The sequence below is a fragment of the Lagopus muta genome, chromosome 2 (genome assembly GCF_023343835.1).
Source record: "Lagopus muta isolate bLagMut1 chromosome 2, bLagMut1 primary, whole genome shotgun sequence".
Taxonomy (NCBI): Eukaryota; Metazoa; Chordata; class Aves; order Galliformes; family Phasianidae; genus Lagopus; species Lagopus muta.
Genome location: NC_064434.1, coordinates 68,415,782 through 68,432,420, shown reverse-complemented (window position 1 = coordinate 68,432,420; position 16,639 = coordinate 68,415,782). Strand labels below are relative to the sequence as shown.

General features: G+C 42.9%; 1 protein-coding gene across 5 annotated transcripts in view; it reads left to right on the top strand.

The window, feature by feature from the left end:
- FRMD1 (FERM domain containing 1) overlaps positions 1–16,071 on the top strand; it is a 36,037-nt gene extending 19,966 nt beyond the window's left edge. For 4 of the 5 annotated variants that reach the window (XM_048937036.1, XM_048937035.1, XM_048937037.1 and 1 more), the window contains exons 4-14: positions 551–630; positions 1,657–1,733; positions 3,350–3,536; positions 5,825–5,980; positions 8,215–8,280; positions 8,488–8,556; positions 8,733–8,907; positions 9,791–10,126; positions 10,259–10,387; positions 11,108–11,187; positions 13,099–16,071. In XM_048937036.1, the coding sequence (XP_048792993.1) occupies positions 551–630; positions 1,657–1,733; positions 3,350–3,536; positions 5,825–5,980; positions 8,215–8,280; positions 8,488–8,556; positions 8,733–8,907; positions 9,791–10,126; positions 10,259–10,387; positions 11,108–11,187; positions 13,099–13,386 (1,643 nt within the window). In that variant the 3' untranslated portion in view covers positions 13,387–16,071. The remainder of the gene's footprint in view (positions 1–550; positions 631–1,656; positions 1,734–3,349; positions 3,537–5,824; positions 5,981–8,214; positions 8,281–8,487; positions 8,557–8,732; positions 8,908–9,790; positions 10,127–10,258; positions 10,388–11,107; positions 11,188–13,098) is intronic. The other variant, XM_048937039.1, reaches the window with a different exon arrangement.
- The last annotated feature ends 568 nt before the right edge of the window (positions 16,072–16,639 follow it).

The window sequence follows — 16,639 nt, the reverse complement described above, 5'->3', positions numbered from 1 at the left end:
CTCTATGAAAGAGGTTAGGTCTCAGCAGGAGACACCAAACTTTCTGAAGAGAACATTTGGATTTGATCCTCCGCCATTCCACAGGATCCCATTCGTATGTAGAAGATTAAACCTGTCAAATACCTGACCCTGTCTACTTGTTTCTATCATTCTGCATCATGGTGCAACGTGACAGAAAAGTGGAAGTTTGGATAGGGCTTATGTGCTTAATAAAATTACCCCATTACACTGATAGCACGGTCATCTTGGTAAGGTGATATTTTCTTTCTGTAAGTGACTCCATGACTCATAAAGGAAGGATTCAGCGTTTGTGACAGTTTAGGAAATTCTAGCTCAGCATCTGAGGCATACCCAAGCTTCCTTCATACTGTCAGAAGCACCACGTGCATTGAGTCCCACTGCCCTTTCTTTTCCCTGCCTCTGTCTATTCCCTGGTCAGCTTTTGTTTTCAAGTGTATTGTTGGAAACAGCCGGTAGGGTCATCTTAGTACTCCATGAACAAGAATTTCTACTTCTTTAACATTGAATGCTTTTCTGTCTTGCCTTCCAGATAATGAATATGTTTTCATAGACCTGGAGCAGAAGCTTAGCAAATACTTCTCAAAGGAATGGAAGAAAGAAACCAGCAAAGTAAGACAGGTGTTTAATTTTGGAGACTACTGTTCTGGAAAGCCTGGTCCTGTTGATTAAAATAGGGTGACTATGGATGAGTTCCAGTTAAAAAAAAAAAAAAAAAAAAAGAAAGTAAACATCAGATGTGCATGGAATGCCATGCAAAGTGAGATGAACCAGCAAAGAGTTTGAGCTCCCCGTGTGAAAAAAATTACCTGTATAAACATTAGAAGCGAGTGCCAAAGAAGGAAAGATGAGAGAATGAGCTAATAAGACAAGATGTTCTTTTCCTCCCCCTCCTGTTTAAACAAGACTGTAAGTCTGAAGGGAAAGCTGTAGTGAAAACAACAGATATCTTGCTGGCTTTCTTCTAACAGACATCTCAAATGTGAAGCAGACATCGATGTCTCCCTTTGGTCTGTGGCTGTAGGGAGCGGTGAATAACTAACCATTAGCCCTGCCAAACAGGAGGCAAGGAGTTAATATCAGGCTGGTGCACCTCAGCCTCAGGCACTATAGCCTGGCTGAGCAGCTCCTGCAGCAGTGCGTGTGTCCCTGCTGTATGATGTGGCGTGGAGCAGAGATAAATGGTTAATTCTAGGTGCGAGCTGGAAAGACTGCAGCACTGCAAGCATGGCATGCTGCCTGCTGCGTGCCTGATGTGTTGGGAAGGTTTTGTTAGACTTGCTGTGTTCAGCACTATTGTGTACAGGATGCTGCCAGGTGCTGAGCTAGGTAACTTTCAGCCAGGCTGGGCATCCCCAGACTGTACTGTGGCTATTCTACCAAGCTCATCCCCTCTCAGCCAAACTCTTCTACAGTCCATAGAGTATTTTGCCATTCTGCCTGTCTAAATTTTTTATTATGCCTCATCTGTGTGAGCCTTGGTGATAGTCAAATCCTCCCCAAAATTGCTGAAGGGCTAAGTTTGGCAAATGGAAAGCAGTATGGGGTGCAAGCTTGAGGAGGAGGGAATATTAAAAGCTGGTAAGAGAAATTTTGGATGCTGAATGTTATTTAACATGTCTTCTGTCTCCGCTCTAGGGAACAGAGAAATTCATCCCTCCTTTTGTTGCATTCTTTAGAGTACAATACTATGTAGAAAATGGAAGGGTAATAAGGTAAGTTCTTTTCTGTGGTATTTTTTTTTTTTTAATTGTGTTTTGTGATTCTTTATTAACAATTCTTTAAAAAATCATCTTGTGGAGGTTTTTCTCTTGATATCTTTTTTTTTGTTAGATTTTTTTAAAAAGAACTTAGCAGATTTCCTCACGCAACTGTGAATATTTTCCCGGTCTCACACTTCTTATCCTTAGGCTCCTAGGAAGATGGTGACTGCTTTCCCATCTGTGTTTAGAGAGCAGGTTGAATTACGACAGTATTGAAATATGTTTAACAGTCTTTTGCTTGCATCTTTCGGTTACATGAAAGGCGTCAGATGAATATACCAAAACCAGCTATTTAGATTCCAAAGTGCATGCTAATAATTTTAGTTCAGGTTTTTGTATCTGTGCAGTGCTCTGTGCAGTTTACTCCTGGAAGTGGACTTTCATAAATAGACAAAAGAAATGACTTCATAAGTTAGAGAGTTTTGCATTTGAGTGCGATCCATTCACGTGGAATATGGGCTGCCCTCAAAACACAGCCACCCTCTCTGCATGGTACAGAACAAAGGATGAGGTAGTTGGAAATGAACAACTGACAGAGTTGATTTGCATCAGCACTGCTGGCGTGGCTGTGACCCCAGGGCAAGCCAAGAGCTGGGATCATTCCAGTAGATTAAAATCTTTACTTAATTTTTGGCATTTGTTCTCATCTTGAACAAAGACTTTTTTTTTCTTCTGCCGTCGTCCTCCCCCCGCCCCCCCCCCCCCCGTTCTCTTTTTTTGGATGCAGGAGAGTCTTTCTTCTGGAGTCTGTTTGGCTGTTAGGTGTTCTTTGTTTAGTTTTACTAAACTAAAGGGATTCAATAGCACTTTCCCACCCTGTGTATGCATCCCTTAGTATCACAAGCTAATTTCTCTTGTACTAGTCATTTAATTGGAAGAATTTGTGGAACAGTGCAGAGGTACTTATACACAAATGCTTTTACATGCAAACTGTAGTGTCCAGCACTTTATCTGTACATACATGTCAGCAGCATGCTTCCCTTGAGCTCTTACAAAATGTGTATACCTTATCAGTGGTCTACATGCCTTATCAGACTATTCCTGTTCAGCAGTCTCAGGAAGAAGACCAAAACAAGCCCAGGGCTCTTCCATCTTTTGATCTACCTTGCAGGGAATTAGCTGTTGAAAAGCACCTTGAGCCTAAGGCAAGGTGAAATGAAAAAGCATTGCCAGGTTTAGAGGGGAAAGGAGGACAGGTGTGCGAGAAACAAGACTGGAATTCAAGGAAGTTGATTCTCTTGACTGCTATAGGCTTTCCAGAGTAAGAGAAATGCTTGATGTTGTCAATCTCCAAACAGGTGTGATACGATTTTTCTTTCATCTACCTTCTGCCCTGTCTTCTTAGATCTCATGCTCCTCAAGACAGAGGCCATTCTTTTCCATGTTTATACAGTACTTGTGAGAGAAGACCTTCATCTTGGCTTGGGGTTTCCCACATGCACTTAACAGTATCATGGTGGCATCACACATGATCAGGGATCCCTCTTCTCACAAGGAAGATGCATTTGAGAGGCCCTATATGAGCCTGACATCTCTTCCTCACACAAACCTGCCTTTGTGTCTTTCAGTGATAAGGTGGCAAGGCAGCTCTACTACTGCCATCTCAAAGAGCAAGTACTTATATCTCGGTGCAACCACAAAGAAGAAATCTACTTCCTGCTGGCTGCCTACAGTTTACAGGCAGACTTGGGAAACTACAGGGAAGAGGTCCATACTGGGAAATATTTTGAACCTCAAGCATATTTTCCACAATGGGTAAGTCTGAGGGAATCTTTCTCTCAATACTGTGCGTGCAGCAGGAGCCATGTTACGCTGGTACCTAATTGCAGCCATACAGCTTCCCCAGCTTACACCATGATGATCAGGCAGAGTGACAGTGTCACCCTGAATTTCCCTCAGGAGTTAATTGCCCTCTGTGTCTCTGCTGGCTGTAGGTGACAGCTCCTCTTGGGCTATGTGAGGTGGCAGTTGTACTCTTCCTTAGTGAGGGAATGTGTTGGTGTCAAATGAATGACTCCAGCAGTGTGCCTTTTTTTCAAGTCTTCTATGGCTTAGAGGCTAGTGTGCCTCCAATATTATGTCAGAAAAATCTGCACAAGCAAAGCCCTGCAAAAAACTACTCTGTAATGCTTACCTCTGAGATGTGTAGACCCAGACCCTAGGGGTAGTACTGCTGTGCATTGCCTCTGGTGCCTACTTTGTTGTTCATTTGGGTCTGAATTGCATTAAGAGAAAAGGAAAGGGCCTGGAAATGGTTTTACATGTTGATTGGTAAGCAAGCGTACCTTGCCTTATGCCTTACAAGATCTACTAAAAGCTTAGAAGACCTAGACTTGGTTTAATTGTTGAGCAAAGGCAAATGAGTTGAGAATGAAAGATTTGAGAAAAAAAAAAAGATCTGTCAGAGTTGATTTCCTGCAGGAAGTTCTGCTCTTGTGATGAAATGGTCATGCAGGCTTTTGTCAAAATAGAAGAAGAAGTTAGCTTTGTTGTGGACACCTCTGTTGTTGGTATCTGCACAAGCAGGATATTTCCAAGGACTTGCACATCCCCACCTCTGCAACTTGATTTAGATTTGTCCCCTGCTTCAGGGAGATTTGGAGGAGGCAACTCCTCCTCCAAAGGAGGCAAGCTAGTAGAATCTCCTTTATGCGTGAGTCCTAGCCTGCCTTGGTGTGCTCTTTTCTTCTCAACAGCAGCCTTCATCTTGCAGCAGGGCACCTGGCACAGGGCAGTTGACAAAGGGCTGGAAAAATTGAGTCTGGTGCACCCAGTTTATGGGGCATTTAAGTCTTATCACAGACTATTTTTCATTCGGCAAACATTGCAAAGGCCAAGTCAAAGCTTGGTTCGCCTATGCTGAGCTACAGCCCCAAGCAAGTATGTGGGTGATTTATCATTACAAAGAGCAAAATCTGGCAGTCATGGGGACGCTTCTCTCCCTGCCCCTGGGCTGCTATGGGGAGGTACTCCTTCAGTGTGTTCTCTTCCAACACGTGCTGGAGATCACTGTGGAAGATCATTTGGTCGATAGCTGCCTTTGCTCTCCTGCTGTTGAGAAAAGGCAGATGCCCCTGGGGTGAGCAGCCCAGCTTTGAACTGTGGAGCTGGTACTTCTTTCTGCTGATGCTGCACAGTGATGGCATCAGTGTTGTTCTTTGTGGAGCCCAGTCTTCTTCATGGTAGGATGACTGATCTGACACGGCATGCAAAGAGAGAGAAGAGGTGTTAGTAAACAAGGGACTTAATTTAAAATGGAAATGGGAATTGAGTGATGGGGTCTGATTGTTTGAGGTACGGACAGCTGGCTTCTGAAATATGTTCACAGGTAACTGGTGGGATCTGGTTTTAAATGCCCTGAGTAGCGAGGGATTTTGTGCCCTGCTTTCCATGGAGAGAGCATGTGTCTAAGCACTAGAACTGGGCACTTGCAGAGCAAGAATAAAAGGTCCAGTACACATTTCTATACTGCTTAGCAAAGCTGTGTGCCTGAAAACCACTCCAGATACAGAATAGCTTGAGATAGTGTTATCCTCCCCTTTGAGGATGGAAATGCTAAATAAGCCTAATGTGTAGTTTCTGGGTTTTTTTTTTGTTTGTTTTTTGTTTTTTTTAATTTAAAAAAAGAGATCAACAATAACAAAAAAAAGTAAACCCCACCCTGACCATAAAGCATTTCTGCAGTGTTTGGAGATGTTGCTGCTGATTATGTTGGCATGCAGAGCTGTATTTGTTATCTGCCCATAAGCATTTAGGGAAAGCAGTTAGGAAAACTAATTCCAACACTTAAGAATGAAAAGGGCTGACACAAGCTCTGTAGTCTCAGACTGTTATGATTTTGCCATCTTGGACCTGTTTGGAGACATCAGTAACATCTGGGCTGCTTTAAATGCATATCCTCTAGGAGGATAGAGGTAAACACGAACAAACTTCTTGAGAGAATGTGCAAACCTTCTCCTCCTTCAGTCTTGGCTTTCCTGTTGATCACAGCTGCTTCTTGTGGGCTTCACTGAAGAGTTGCTGACTTGTTTGTTTTCCTTTAGATAATTGCGAAGAGGGGGAGTGATTACATCTTGAAACATGCCCCAGAGATGCACCGAGAACAGCAAGGCTTGAGTGCAAAGGAAGCTGTGCTGAAGTTCATTAAGGAGTCCTGCTTGTTGGAAGATGTGCCTGTCCACTTCTACAGGCTGCAGAAGGTTAAACAAAGAGCTTATTTCAAACATCTCTCCCCTCTTTAATTGGGTGCACTGTTTCATTTTTTACTTTCTGTCTAATTGAGGGACTGCTGCCTCTGATTTGGGGAGGCCAAACAAATTTCCAGGCTGCAAGGCCATCCCCACAAACAAACCAATGTATTTGGAACCATATTTTGTTCCAAATCCAAGAAACTGGCCACAGGAACGGCAAAGCTTAATTTTTGCTTAGTCTCTTCCTGTCAGTGGATGAATTCAATGCCAAAGAAGTCACTGAGTAACTTATTTTGTTGTAGTCCATTGAAATTATGACAGTCAGCTTTCATGCAAATGCCAAGTAATAATTGGAGGTGACACTGAATCATCCCAGCTTTCTTACCTTACTCCAAGCTTGTTGGAGTGTCTGATATTTTTTCATCTCTATATAACTCTTGGATTCCTTTACTGTTGCTTGTTCCTGAGTCTTTGCCTTCCTACCCAAGCCTGCTTGAACAGGATTTGCTTCATTTTGCTTAAACAGGATTTGCTTCATTTTGATATGCTAAGAATGTAGGTCTAGAAATAGGACTGAAGAACAGTTTTGTATTCCTCCTCAGTGAGTGAAACCTGGTCATGCAGTTTGGAATTGCAGGGACTTCTTTTTTTCAAATGGAGTTGCTCTACTTTGCCACACTCATAATTAAACTTCTTGGTTGTTTGTGCTCAGAATTCTGTCTGGAAGGTGCAGAAACACAGAGGTTCTTATTTTCTGCGGGAAATAAATTCCTGTTTGATCTGTAATCCAGAGGCCATGATGCTCCTGACTGAACACGCAAGGGTGCTGGGTGAAGGTGTTGGTGCACCGGCTACCCTGGGATTTCAGAAGCAGTCACTTCTGTCTTACCATCTCCTTGTGGCTGCTATAGAGGTTGGAGACTCTGAAAGAAAGCAGAGGCAGTGCTGAGCCCCATATCCATCTCTAGACCAACAGTGATTTATTAAAGCTCTTTGTCCTTAGGAGGCAGAAAGCGTTTCTTACTGACTTTAAACTGGAGTTCTGATTCTGCTGGACACGTGTAGTAGCAGAGGGGTAGAGGGTGAGGTAAATGTGTTGGTGTGAAATTTTTATCTTGACAAGCCAGGCGAGGAAGTATTGGTGTAAAGTTTGAGCTCTGTGACACCGGAAATTTTTACCCGATTGTTTTTTTCCTCCCCTTCCTGCTAGTAAGAAAAATAGGTGTTTCTATTTGAATCTGCCATGCCAAGAGAGAGACTGAGTTAACTGGTTCTGGATAATTTTTTTTGTTTTGGTCCTTAAGCAAATAAGCAAAAGAATCACCTAATTACCAAGAAAGCATTTGTATGAAAGTAAGGCATGTGGAAAAACAAGGCAGTTTTCCAACTCAGACTTAAACACCTAAAAGCATCTGCTGTTGAGATTAAAAAGGTTGGGAGAGAAAGTCCCTGTAACTTTGGGAAATAGTTAGTTCCCTTCTGGCAAATGTATGCCTGAAGTCTGGTAAGTCCCAGGTGGGAATAGCTGTGTAGTGACAAAGAGAGGAGACAGGTGTCACTTCTGGTTTGGGCTCTCTGTCACCTGGAGAGTGTGAGCTGTGCATAGAATCACAGAGAATCATAGAGTCATTAGGGTTGGATAAGACCTCTAAGATCACGTAGTCCAGCTGTCCAGTTACCCCCAATATTTCCCACTAAACCATATCCTTAGGACTACATTCTGCCCTTTCCTAAAACACCTCCTGGGATGGTGACTCCATTACTCCCCTGGGCAGCCTGTTCCTAACTGCTAATATCTAACTGCTCTTTCTGAGAAGAAATACCTCCTAATATCCAGTCTGAAATGTTCATGCATACAGCAGACAGAGTATGGTAAGAGAGTCTTTTACTTTTAAGAGAGTAAGAGAGAGTAAGAGAGTCTTTTACCGATTGCTTCTGAGAATAGTAATTGTCCATGCTCTCAAATCACTTAAGCTGTAGGATTCCCTCTCCAGAGCAGTTTAGGGTATCTGCTGCTGTTGAAAACCTGGAAACCTCAGCACGAGGGGATTTGTAGGTGTTTCTGATCTCAGAATTTTTCAGGGATCAACAAGACAAGGTGTTTTTTAGAAACAATAAAAAGCAAATGAGCTGATGGCATCTGCCTGTTGAGCAGTCCTGCTACCTCTCTTGCACTAGGTGCCAGAACAAGAGCATGGTTTTTGTAGATTAACCTTTGACTCCAGGCTCTTCTGTTCTTTCAGGATAAGAAGGAGGATCGCCCAACGGTTATCCTGGGCCTGACCCTTAGAGGAATGCACATCTATCAGGTAACAGACTGCCATGAAAAACTTCTGGTGTAGCATTAACTCTGTCCAGCTCCCCTGTCCTCCCCCCACCCCAGCTCCTCTGCCTCCCCTGTGAGAGCCAGGCTCCGCATATCTGGCGTTCTTGCTTGTTTGCAAATTCTTTGCACATCACTGACTCCACCCAGTACCTGCCAGTCCCTGCGTGACTGAGAGTTTGATGTGTTGCAGGAGGTGAACCATGTTCGTCAGCTACTCTATGACTTTCCCTGGTCACACATCGGGAAGCTAGCATTTTTGGTGAGTATGACAGAACAGCGTCCATCTGGCAGTGGGCTGTCAACCTGGGACCTGGCAAAGCCATTGTCCTGCCCAAATTGCCATATCAAGTCTCCTTACTCATACACACAGGGCTGTAATTACTTCAGCCATGTGGCTGAAAACATGTTCTTGCGCACTGACATCTCTTTATGCAGGGGAAAAAATTTGAGATCCAGCCTGATGGTCTGCCCTCTGCACGGAAACTGGTTTACTACACAGGCTGCCCCTTCAGGTCACGGCACCTGCTGCAGCTCCTCAGCAACAGCCATCGGCTCTTTCTGAATATCCAGCCAGTGTTGAAGCAAATCCAAAAGCTGGAGGAGGCTGAAGGTATGTGAGAAAAGAGCAGGTGGCTTTGGTAAGGCAAGAGTACAGTATGTTAGACTCTGCTGTTGCTTCATAGTGGCTGCTCCCTGTCTAATTAATGGTGTTTCTGTTTTATTGGGTAGACAGTGAGGAAGTAGACATGTTGGATTTGTTTCAAGTCCGTTCGTGAAAAATGTTTATGGTCTCTGCCTTGCTAGACTCTGATCAGAAAGCACGAGTGTGAGAACAGCAAAGGGAGAATGTCTTTGTTTTAAGAAAGAAGGCCTTTCTCTCTGGAAGCCTTCAAGGCCAGACAGGATGTGGCTTTGGGCAACTTGATCTAATGGAAGGTGTCACTGCCCATGGCAGAGAATTAGAAGTAGATGGTCTTTAACAGGTTCCTTCCAACCTGGACTATTCACCAATTCTATGATATTGTTCCTCAAAACAGTCATAGAATCACAGAATCATAGAATCACCAAGGTTGGAAAAGACCTTCAAGATCTTCCAGTCCAACCGTTCACCTATTCCCAGTAGCTCCCACTAAACCATGTCCCTCAACACAACATCCAGCCTTTACAGTCACCAATGTGCTGTTTTAAAGACTGAGCACTTAGGTTAGGTAAGCAATTCCTGCTTTCTCACATTTTCTTCATTCTGGAAGCCAGTATTTTCTGTATTGTAACTGGCTCTAGCTGCTTCCTAACTCAGGAGATGCTAGTTTTACTGTATGACTGTAATTCTATTACAACTGGCAGGCATGCCACTGTATGTTGAGCAAGCAGAATACAAAGCTGTTTGTGCCTTTATTTGTTCAGTAGCTGCAGTAATTGTTGTCTCACCATCAGGTTGTGCCAGTCCCAGAACTTACTGATATTTTTGCCATCTTTCTTTCTGTCTTCCTTAGAGAAGAAGCGCTACCGGGAGTCCTATATCAGTGACACTTTGGACATGGACCTGGACCCATGTGATAAGAACTCACGTGGCAGTGGGAGCAGTGGAGGCAGCAGGAGAGATAATCGTCTCTCGCGCCAGTCTACGGGGAGTCATGGCAGCTCTCACACATCAGGCATTGAGGCTGACTCAAGGCACCGTGTGTCAGTAGAAATGTCAGTGGATGAGCCCTTTGGTATTGACCGGGTGCACAGGAAAGAGAAATCCTGCAGCTCAACTATCAGCTACGGTAGCTCTGGCATTGACAGTGGCAGCAAAGGAAGGGCTGAAGATGACTCTCAGGATGATGGTAAAGAATTAGAGATTTGGAATGACTTCTAAGCCTGCCTCTGCTTTCTGCAGCAGAATAGGGAGAAAATGTGAAGCAGCTTGGAGCAGAAGTGTAAAGCTAACACTTCTCCTGCTACTCTTTTCCTCCTAGATATTGAGCTGGCAGTAGATGAGCCAGAGGAGGTGCCTGTAGATGAGCCTTTAGAGGGAGACCAGTTAGAGGAGGCCTCTGTGGGAGAATCTGTTGAATCTCTTCCTCTAGATGCTGCTAGCTGCCAAGGTGAGATGGCTTTCTGCTACTGCACAGTGCTTTTCTTTAGGCTGTAGCATCAGGGAGACGTTTGAGAATCCAAATGTAATCAGATAGATGTAAGAAAGCTGTGTCTTCCTCCATATGATGTACCAGCGCTAATTACTGTCCTACTTCAACTGTATTTGAAGTCCGCTCCTCTAGAGATTGAAGGCCAACAGTGCAGCGTTGCTCTCCTCTGTGCTCCTCAAGATCTCCCCTTTCCAAATTTAACAAGTTACTGTATTTTTATTCCATTAATAGCGAAAAGATAACTGATGTAAACCTTTTGTGGTGAAGGAATTTATTTTAAAAGATTGTATGAACAAGACAATCAAGGGATTCGAGAATAGATTAGTGGGCTAGTCACACGAATTAATGTAAGCCACAAAGCTTTACCTGCTACAGCAGAAGGATAGACAGTAGGTTAATGCAGGAGCTGTCTGGCTTTAAGACATATAGCCTTCATAGCAAAGCAAGGCTGGTGAATATGGGACATGGTGAAAAGCTATTTTCTTGTTTTTAAACATTTAAGGGCAAAAAAGATGTTCTTGGGAGCAAAACTCACGGAGCACTGAGGGTGCTTAGTGATGTATGCTTATATTATTGGGTAGCACTTTTTAAATGTGGCCTGTGAGAACTATTTCCACTTTCTTCAGCCAGTAAAAATCAAACCTGTAATGCTGCTTATTTCCTCCTTTTCCTTTGCAGCTATAAATCAAGAATCACTGCCTGTGGTGCAAGTCACGCTAATAAAAATGAGAGGTCAGAGTGTGGAGTCCCTTCAGCAGGTGGGTGTGTGGCACGAAAGGGTGTGTGTGGGCCTTGAACCAAAGTCTAGGGTAATGAATACAGCTGTAAATCAGGTGAAATTGATAAGTCTGTATTTGACTGATTTAAATGGTGTAACCAAGAACAGCTGTTGGATGGCAGCCGCTGTCATGAATAGGATGAGAACAATGTTTGAATCCAGGAAAGTATAGAGAGGTTTGGAGTGACCAACATGGGAATCTTGCAAGTCAGCCATTATCTGCCTTAGGCTTCCGGACGGGAAATGGAAAAAAACCACTTGCAAATTTTCAGTGTAATGTTAGAGCCAAGACCATCCATGCAGATTGGATGTGGGTTGCAAACTTGATCATCTTCCTCCTCCTTAAGCCAGGAGGAGCTCACATCAGAGCAAAACCAGATGTTCAAGCTCTAATTTGTGTGATTATCATTTGTGTGATTATAATATGTGTGTGCTAAAGTCTTTGTTGTCAACATTTTCTTTTCATCAAGCTCTTGAGAAAAGGCAACTATATATGGTAAAATATGTTGTATCAGAAGTTGCACTGTGGAAAAAGCAAAAATCTTAAGATGTCTTTGTAAGGCGAAGTAATATCTCTTTTTGAAGCACAGCTGTATTTTACTTTTTTTAAAAAAAAAAAAGGAAAAAAAAGAAGGCTTTGCCTTTTCTTTCTGTGTCCAAATTAGCCTTTTATCTGCTAAAAGAATTTTAAAAATCTGTTCTTCCTTTTCCCTTTTGCTCTCAGCTTCTCTCTGAACTATGACTCCAGTCACTTAAGATTTATTTTCTTTTTCATGCTTCTAACTATACCCAGTCAGAAGTGATAAGGAATTTCCACTTATCAGGAAAGTACTCTGTTAAGTGCTATAGGAGGTTAAGTTAAAATCTTAGTTATTTTTCCAAAGCTGAATGCTACAGTGCAAATCATAATGAGCTTATTTGCGTTGAATGACTTAAGAGCAAGGCAAGGAGGAGGATGTATCTTATTTAAGTAACATTTTTACATTAATGCTTTTACCAACGTACACTTGTGGTGCTAATTGATTGGGAGGCATCTGTTTTATAAGAGTTCATAAGGACTGTTTAAGCAATTGAGGATGCATCTCATCCTCCTGGCTGCTACTTTTACATACCAAATTCTGGGTTTGTTTAGTGAGTGGATACTTCCGAGAGAGTGGTTTTTTGGTTTCCATCCAATAGGTGAGAGAAGTGCTACTGGGAGGCACTTTTTTCTGGGTTGGTAACAGAAGTGTCTTCGTTTAAAATTAAGTATTCAACTTAGCATTTAGAAGCTGGTTTTAAAGATAGAGCAAGAAAAATCCTGTGGAAAAGTTGGAAATGTCTTAGGTGATTGGTATTTCCTCCGTAGAGGCCACATCACTACTGCTCAGTTTGACAGCTGTCTCTGGAAGTTACTGCTATTTTGTTGCTTCTGTTTTCATTTCTGAAAAACATTATGTAGAAGAAAGTATACATTGCATTTAGCAAATTTTGGATGCCATAACCCCTTAGTTTGCATGACTGCTGTCTGAATTTCCTTTCAGCTCATGAGACTTTTATTAATTCTATATTGGTGCTTTCAAGCAGTTAGGATAATTTTTCACTGTATATATTGGCCAGGCTAACTGCACAGTTGTGCTAAGAAGTGTCAGATTGTTCAGATGCTAATACCTGGCCAGTTTTTTGTCCGATGTACGGGACACTGAGGACACAGTGCAAAGAGATCAGGATCTGGTGCAATGTGGCAAGGCAGCTGAATGTTCTTTCAATTTCTTAGTGCTTCACAGCTTCATCAGAAGGCTGGTGGGGCTCTTTGACGGAATGGAAGAACAATTTGGAAAATCTGAAGCATGCATCCTTGAGCAGTCTGAGCTAATCTTTTTTATTCATGTCCATCTCACTGAACTGGCAGGTCAAGTCACCCAAGGGCAGGAGCTGCACAGACCAGCACAGCCAGAGTTTGGATGACATTCGCCTCTACAAACACCGGCATCCACCACTGAGTGCCACGCTGTCATCGGACACGTCCCACAGCTACACGTTTGGCTGCAGTCTGGAAGATAAACTGGCTGTCTATGGCTGTGTTTATTCCACAGCAGACTGCAAAACCAAGTCTGCCCTTTATGGGAAGCGATCCATGAACTGCCTCTCCTTGGATCTTCTGGGAGAGGACCAGCTGCCAGAGGAGTTTGTGGTGTAAGGAGACTGGAGCTCTTCCATACCCAGGGAAACAGCTCATTGTGGAAATATATACCTCATTAACACATGTGATGTCACTGGTTCTTGCAGGAGATTGAGCAGCTTTGTTACTCAGCTCCCTAATCAGTAAGTGGCATCGCTTCTGCAGACCTGTCTACAGGGCAAATCAACTGGAGTGTAGCACTTAGTGTTGGCATTGAAGTATCTGTTGAGCAGAAAGTGGAAGTGGCCTGCACCATTAGCAGTGACCAGAAAAGCCCCACAAAACAGCAGGCCAAAATTGATACTTAGCTGGCAAAACAAACACTGTGTATAAATGATTTATCAAAAATAAATATAAAAGGTCCATGTCAGTTTAGTTTACTGCCTTTCTCTTCTGGTCTGTATGTTGATGCTAGTATGCAAATAGTTGGGTTGTTTAGAGCTTGTGCTGCTGCAACACTGCCAACAGCTGTCAGGCCGGGATATACTCTGAGCATATTTGGAGTTCTGTGTATGATAAATGTGATTGTAAATGAATAGTTATATCCTTGAGGGAGATTAGGGGGAAAAGATGGGACAAGTGATCTGGCCACTTTTGAGCATATAGAGGACAACTTAGGAGCAGTAAATAACTGGTTCTTGAAGTCAGGAGTTGTGACTGGAAAATTTCACAAGGCATGATGGCCCCCTATATTGAATCATACTTTTATGTTGTTCTTTATTTTTAATACATTTCTTCCTTAGAAATTTTTACTCTGCTTTAGAGGCAGCTATAGACTGAAGAAAGTTGCTTTGAATGGATGAAGTTCCCTAGTGCTGGATAGGTCATGTCAGTGAGTGTAGGGCCTGTGATAATGGAAGCATGGTGGGGTGGAACCAAGGGTACATGTTTAGTGATCTTCAGTCCTGTGGAGCTGGCTGTGCTGGCCTTTACCAGAAAAGTAGTTACAGCTATGCTGTTTGACCAAGGCATTGTCTGGTGTGGGGAACACCTTGCTACCTTTTTGAATCCAAATAAATGTATATTTGTTTGTTTTTCTTCTCTGTCTTCCCCCACTGTTTAGTACCTCTTCTCCATGGATTCCCAATGTTTAGGAAGCTTGTACTTAGAGCCAGGCCACGCGTAACTTGTGCCCAACCTTTTACAACCTTGCAGGCAAAAACTAATTATTTTTTATGGCAAAATTCAGAACCAGAATGATGCTGTTGTGCTGATTTAGGAAGTGAGTGTTGTATGGTGTTAATCAATCAAAAGAGGAAGATGGCTGCAGTTAGGAAAGGAAAGCTAGAACATGAGGAGAGTTCAAGCTGCTTTCACAGTGATCTTGCTGGCTTGGCGACATCACATTCCTGCATACTGTTAAAATTGCAAATCCATGACATCTTTAATCTCACTGTTTCTGTGTAAGTGTATATGGTGTAGAGATGTAACATCAGGCCATCAGATGTGTCTGCATTACTGAAGAGACAGCAGTGGCAGTACATTCTCATAGATGAATCCAGCACAAACCCTACCTATGTTTGATGAATGAGTGATGGACACAAGCTCTCTGTAACCACAAGTTGGCTGACTGTGCCCTCTTCCATCACACTACTTTCTTCCTATAATGAGCAATTCTAGTCTGTATGTTCACCATGGCCTTTTTTCCATCCTTCTAAGCAAAGCCAGAATGCTTTGTACTTGAGTACTTGAGGTATATTTATTATATTCAAAAGTCCTTTCACCATTTAGATGAGTTTATCTGGCTGCCTTCCCTGATACCTGGGGCCTGTCTGGCCGTAAGCCGTGGGAGATGGGCACCCCAGAAGTCCAGAAGGCTGGCGGCAGCCTTGTTCCTGCACCTACCACAGAGCTGGAGGGACAGCTCTTCCAATGAGAAAGGTGGAGAGGTCTAGAGTGATGGCTCTTCCACACATACTGACATACAACAGCATGTGGTTCTGGCAAGGCTTAACTGGAAAAAAGTTCAAAATTCAAAAGATATCATTGTTTGGTGTCATGAAACACACACGTGTGCCATGTGCTCACATCCATGCACGTGTCTCAAAGATGATGGCAGTAGTAGCTGCCTCAACCTTACAAGCTTACTGAAGCATGTACTACCATTAAGCAGCTCGGTATCTTCTTGGTGTTTTTCAGTACTAGTGAAATGCTACAGTCCAGGCATTGCTGATTCCCAAAATGTACCAGTGCCTGACAGCAGTGCAATTGGATCTTAAATGAGTATTTTTTGCCTTGTATGTACATGTTCCTTGTATTTATTCACAGCTGGTGGGGAAGGCAAGATCTCCAAGTCTGACCACTGTTCAGTGGTCTACACAACTCCCTCCAGTACTGTAAGTTAAATATATGTGTGAAGGGGAGAGTGGACTTTTTTTTTTTTAATATGTAGATTGAGAATGAAATAATACCTTACAAGCACTGTGAATATCTGTTATGCAAGTTTTTGGTAGTAATAGATCTTTTTTGTCTTTGTATTTAGAATGTCTTTTATTATTTTGGTTTGATTAGTTTGGTAGAGGGTAACATGTAAGCATTTATCAGCGGATGTTAGAAACTGGCTGCCAATATTTGTATATATTTGTAATATACTCATGGTATAATCACTCTATTTTAATGGTAAAAGTTTCTCCTTTCCATGAAAGGAATTTCTTGTTCAAAATAAAATATAAGTAATTATATGTATACCTGCAATAAAGTATGGACAGAAAAAAAGTCATTGTGTAATTTTACTTCCCCTTATAGATGCACGTCAGTGACATCTTCCATTTGAGCTGGTTAGGTTGTGGAAGCAAATTTGCTGCTAGATTTTAACCCATGTGAGCTCAGCTTCATCTGGAAAACCATTAACACTGCAGGCGCTAGAATAATTCCTTTTCTTCCCTGCCAGTCCCAGCAGCAGGCTGCCAAAGGGGCCGCTCACATGCTGGGGACCCAGCCCAGCCAGCTGGAGTCAGCAGGAGCGGTAATGGGAGCTGAATGTAAGTAACCAGACAAAAGACATATTAAGCTGCTCGTGGTGGTTAGTTGTGAAAACAGAGCGTGTGGACAACTCCCAGGGGTGTAGAGAGATCCTGTCAGCGAGCCCTGGGGCCGCTTCTGAGGACAGCACACAGGGATGTGCTGCTGAAGAGCTCTCTGCCCTAAGTCACCTAACCTGCTGGCCTGGTGTCTGGCATGGAGATAGGAAAGTTATGCTTTTCTTGGGATGTAAAAATCTCTGAAGGAATGTAATAGCATAACTTCACATTTCTTTTCAAAGGAGCTTGCT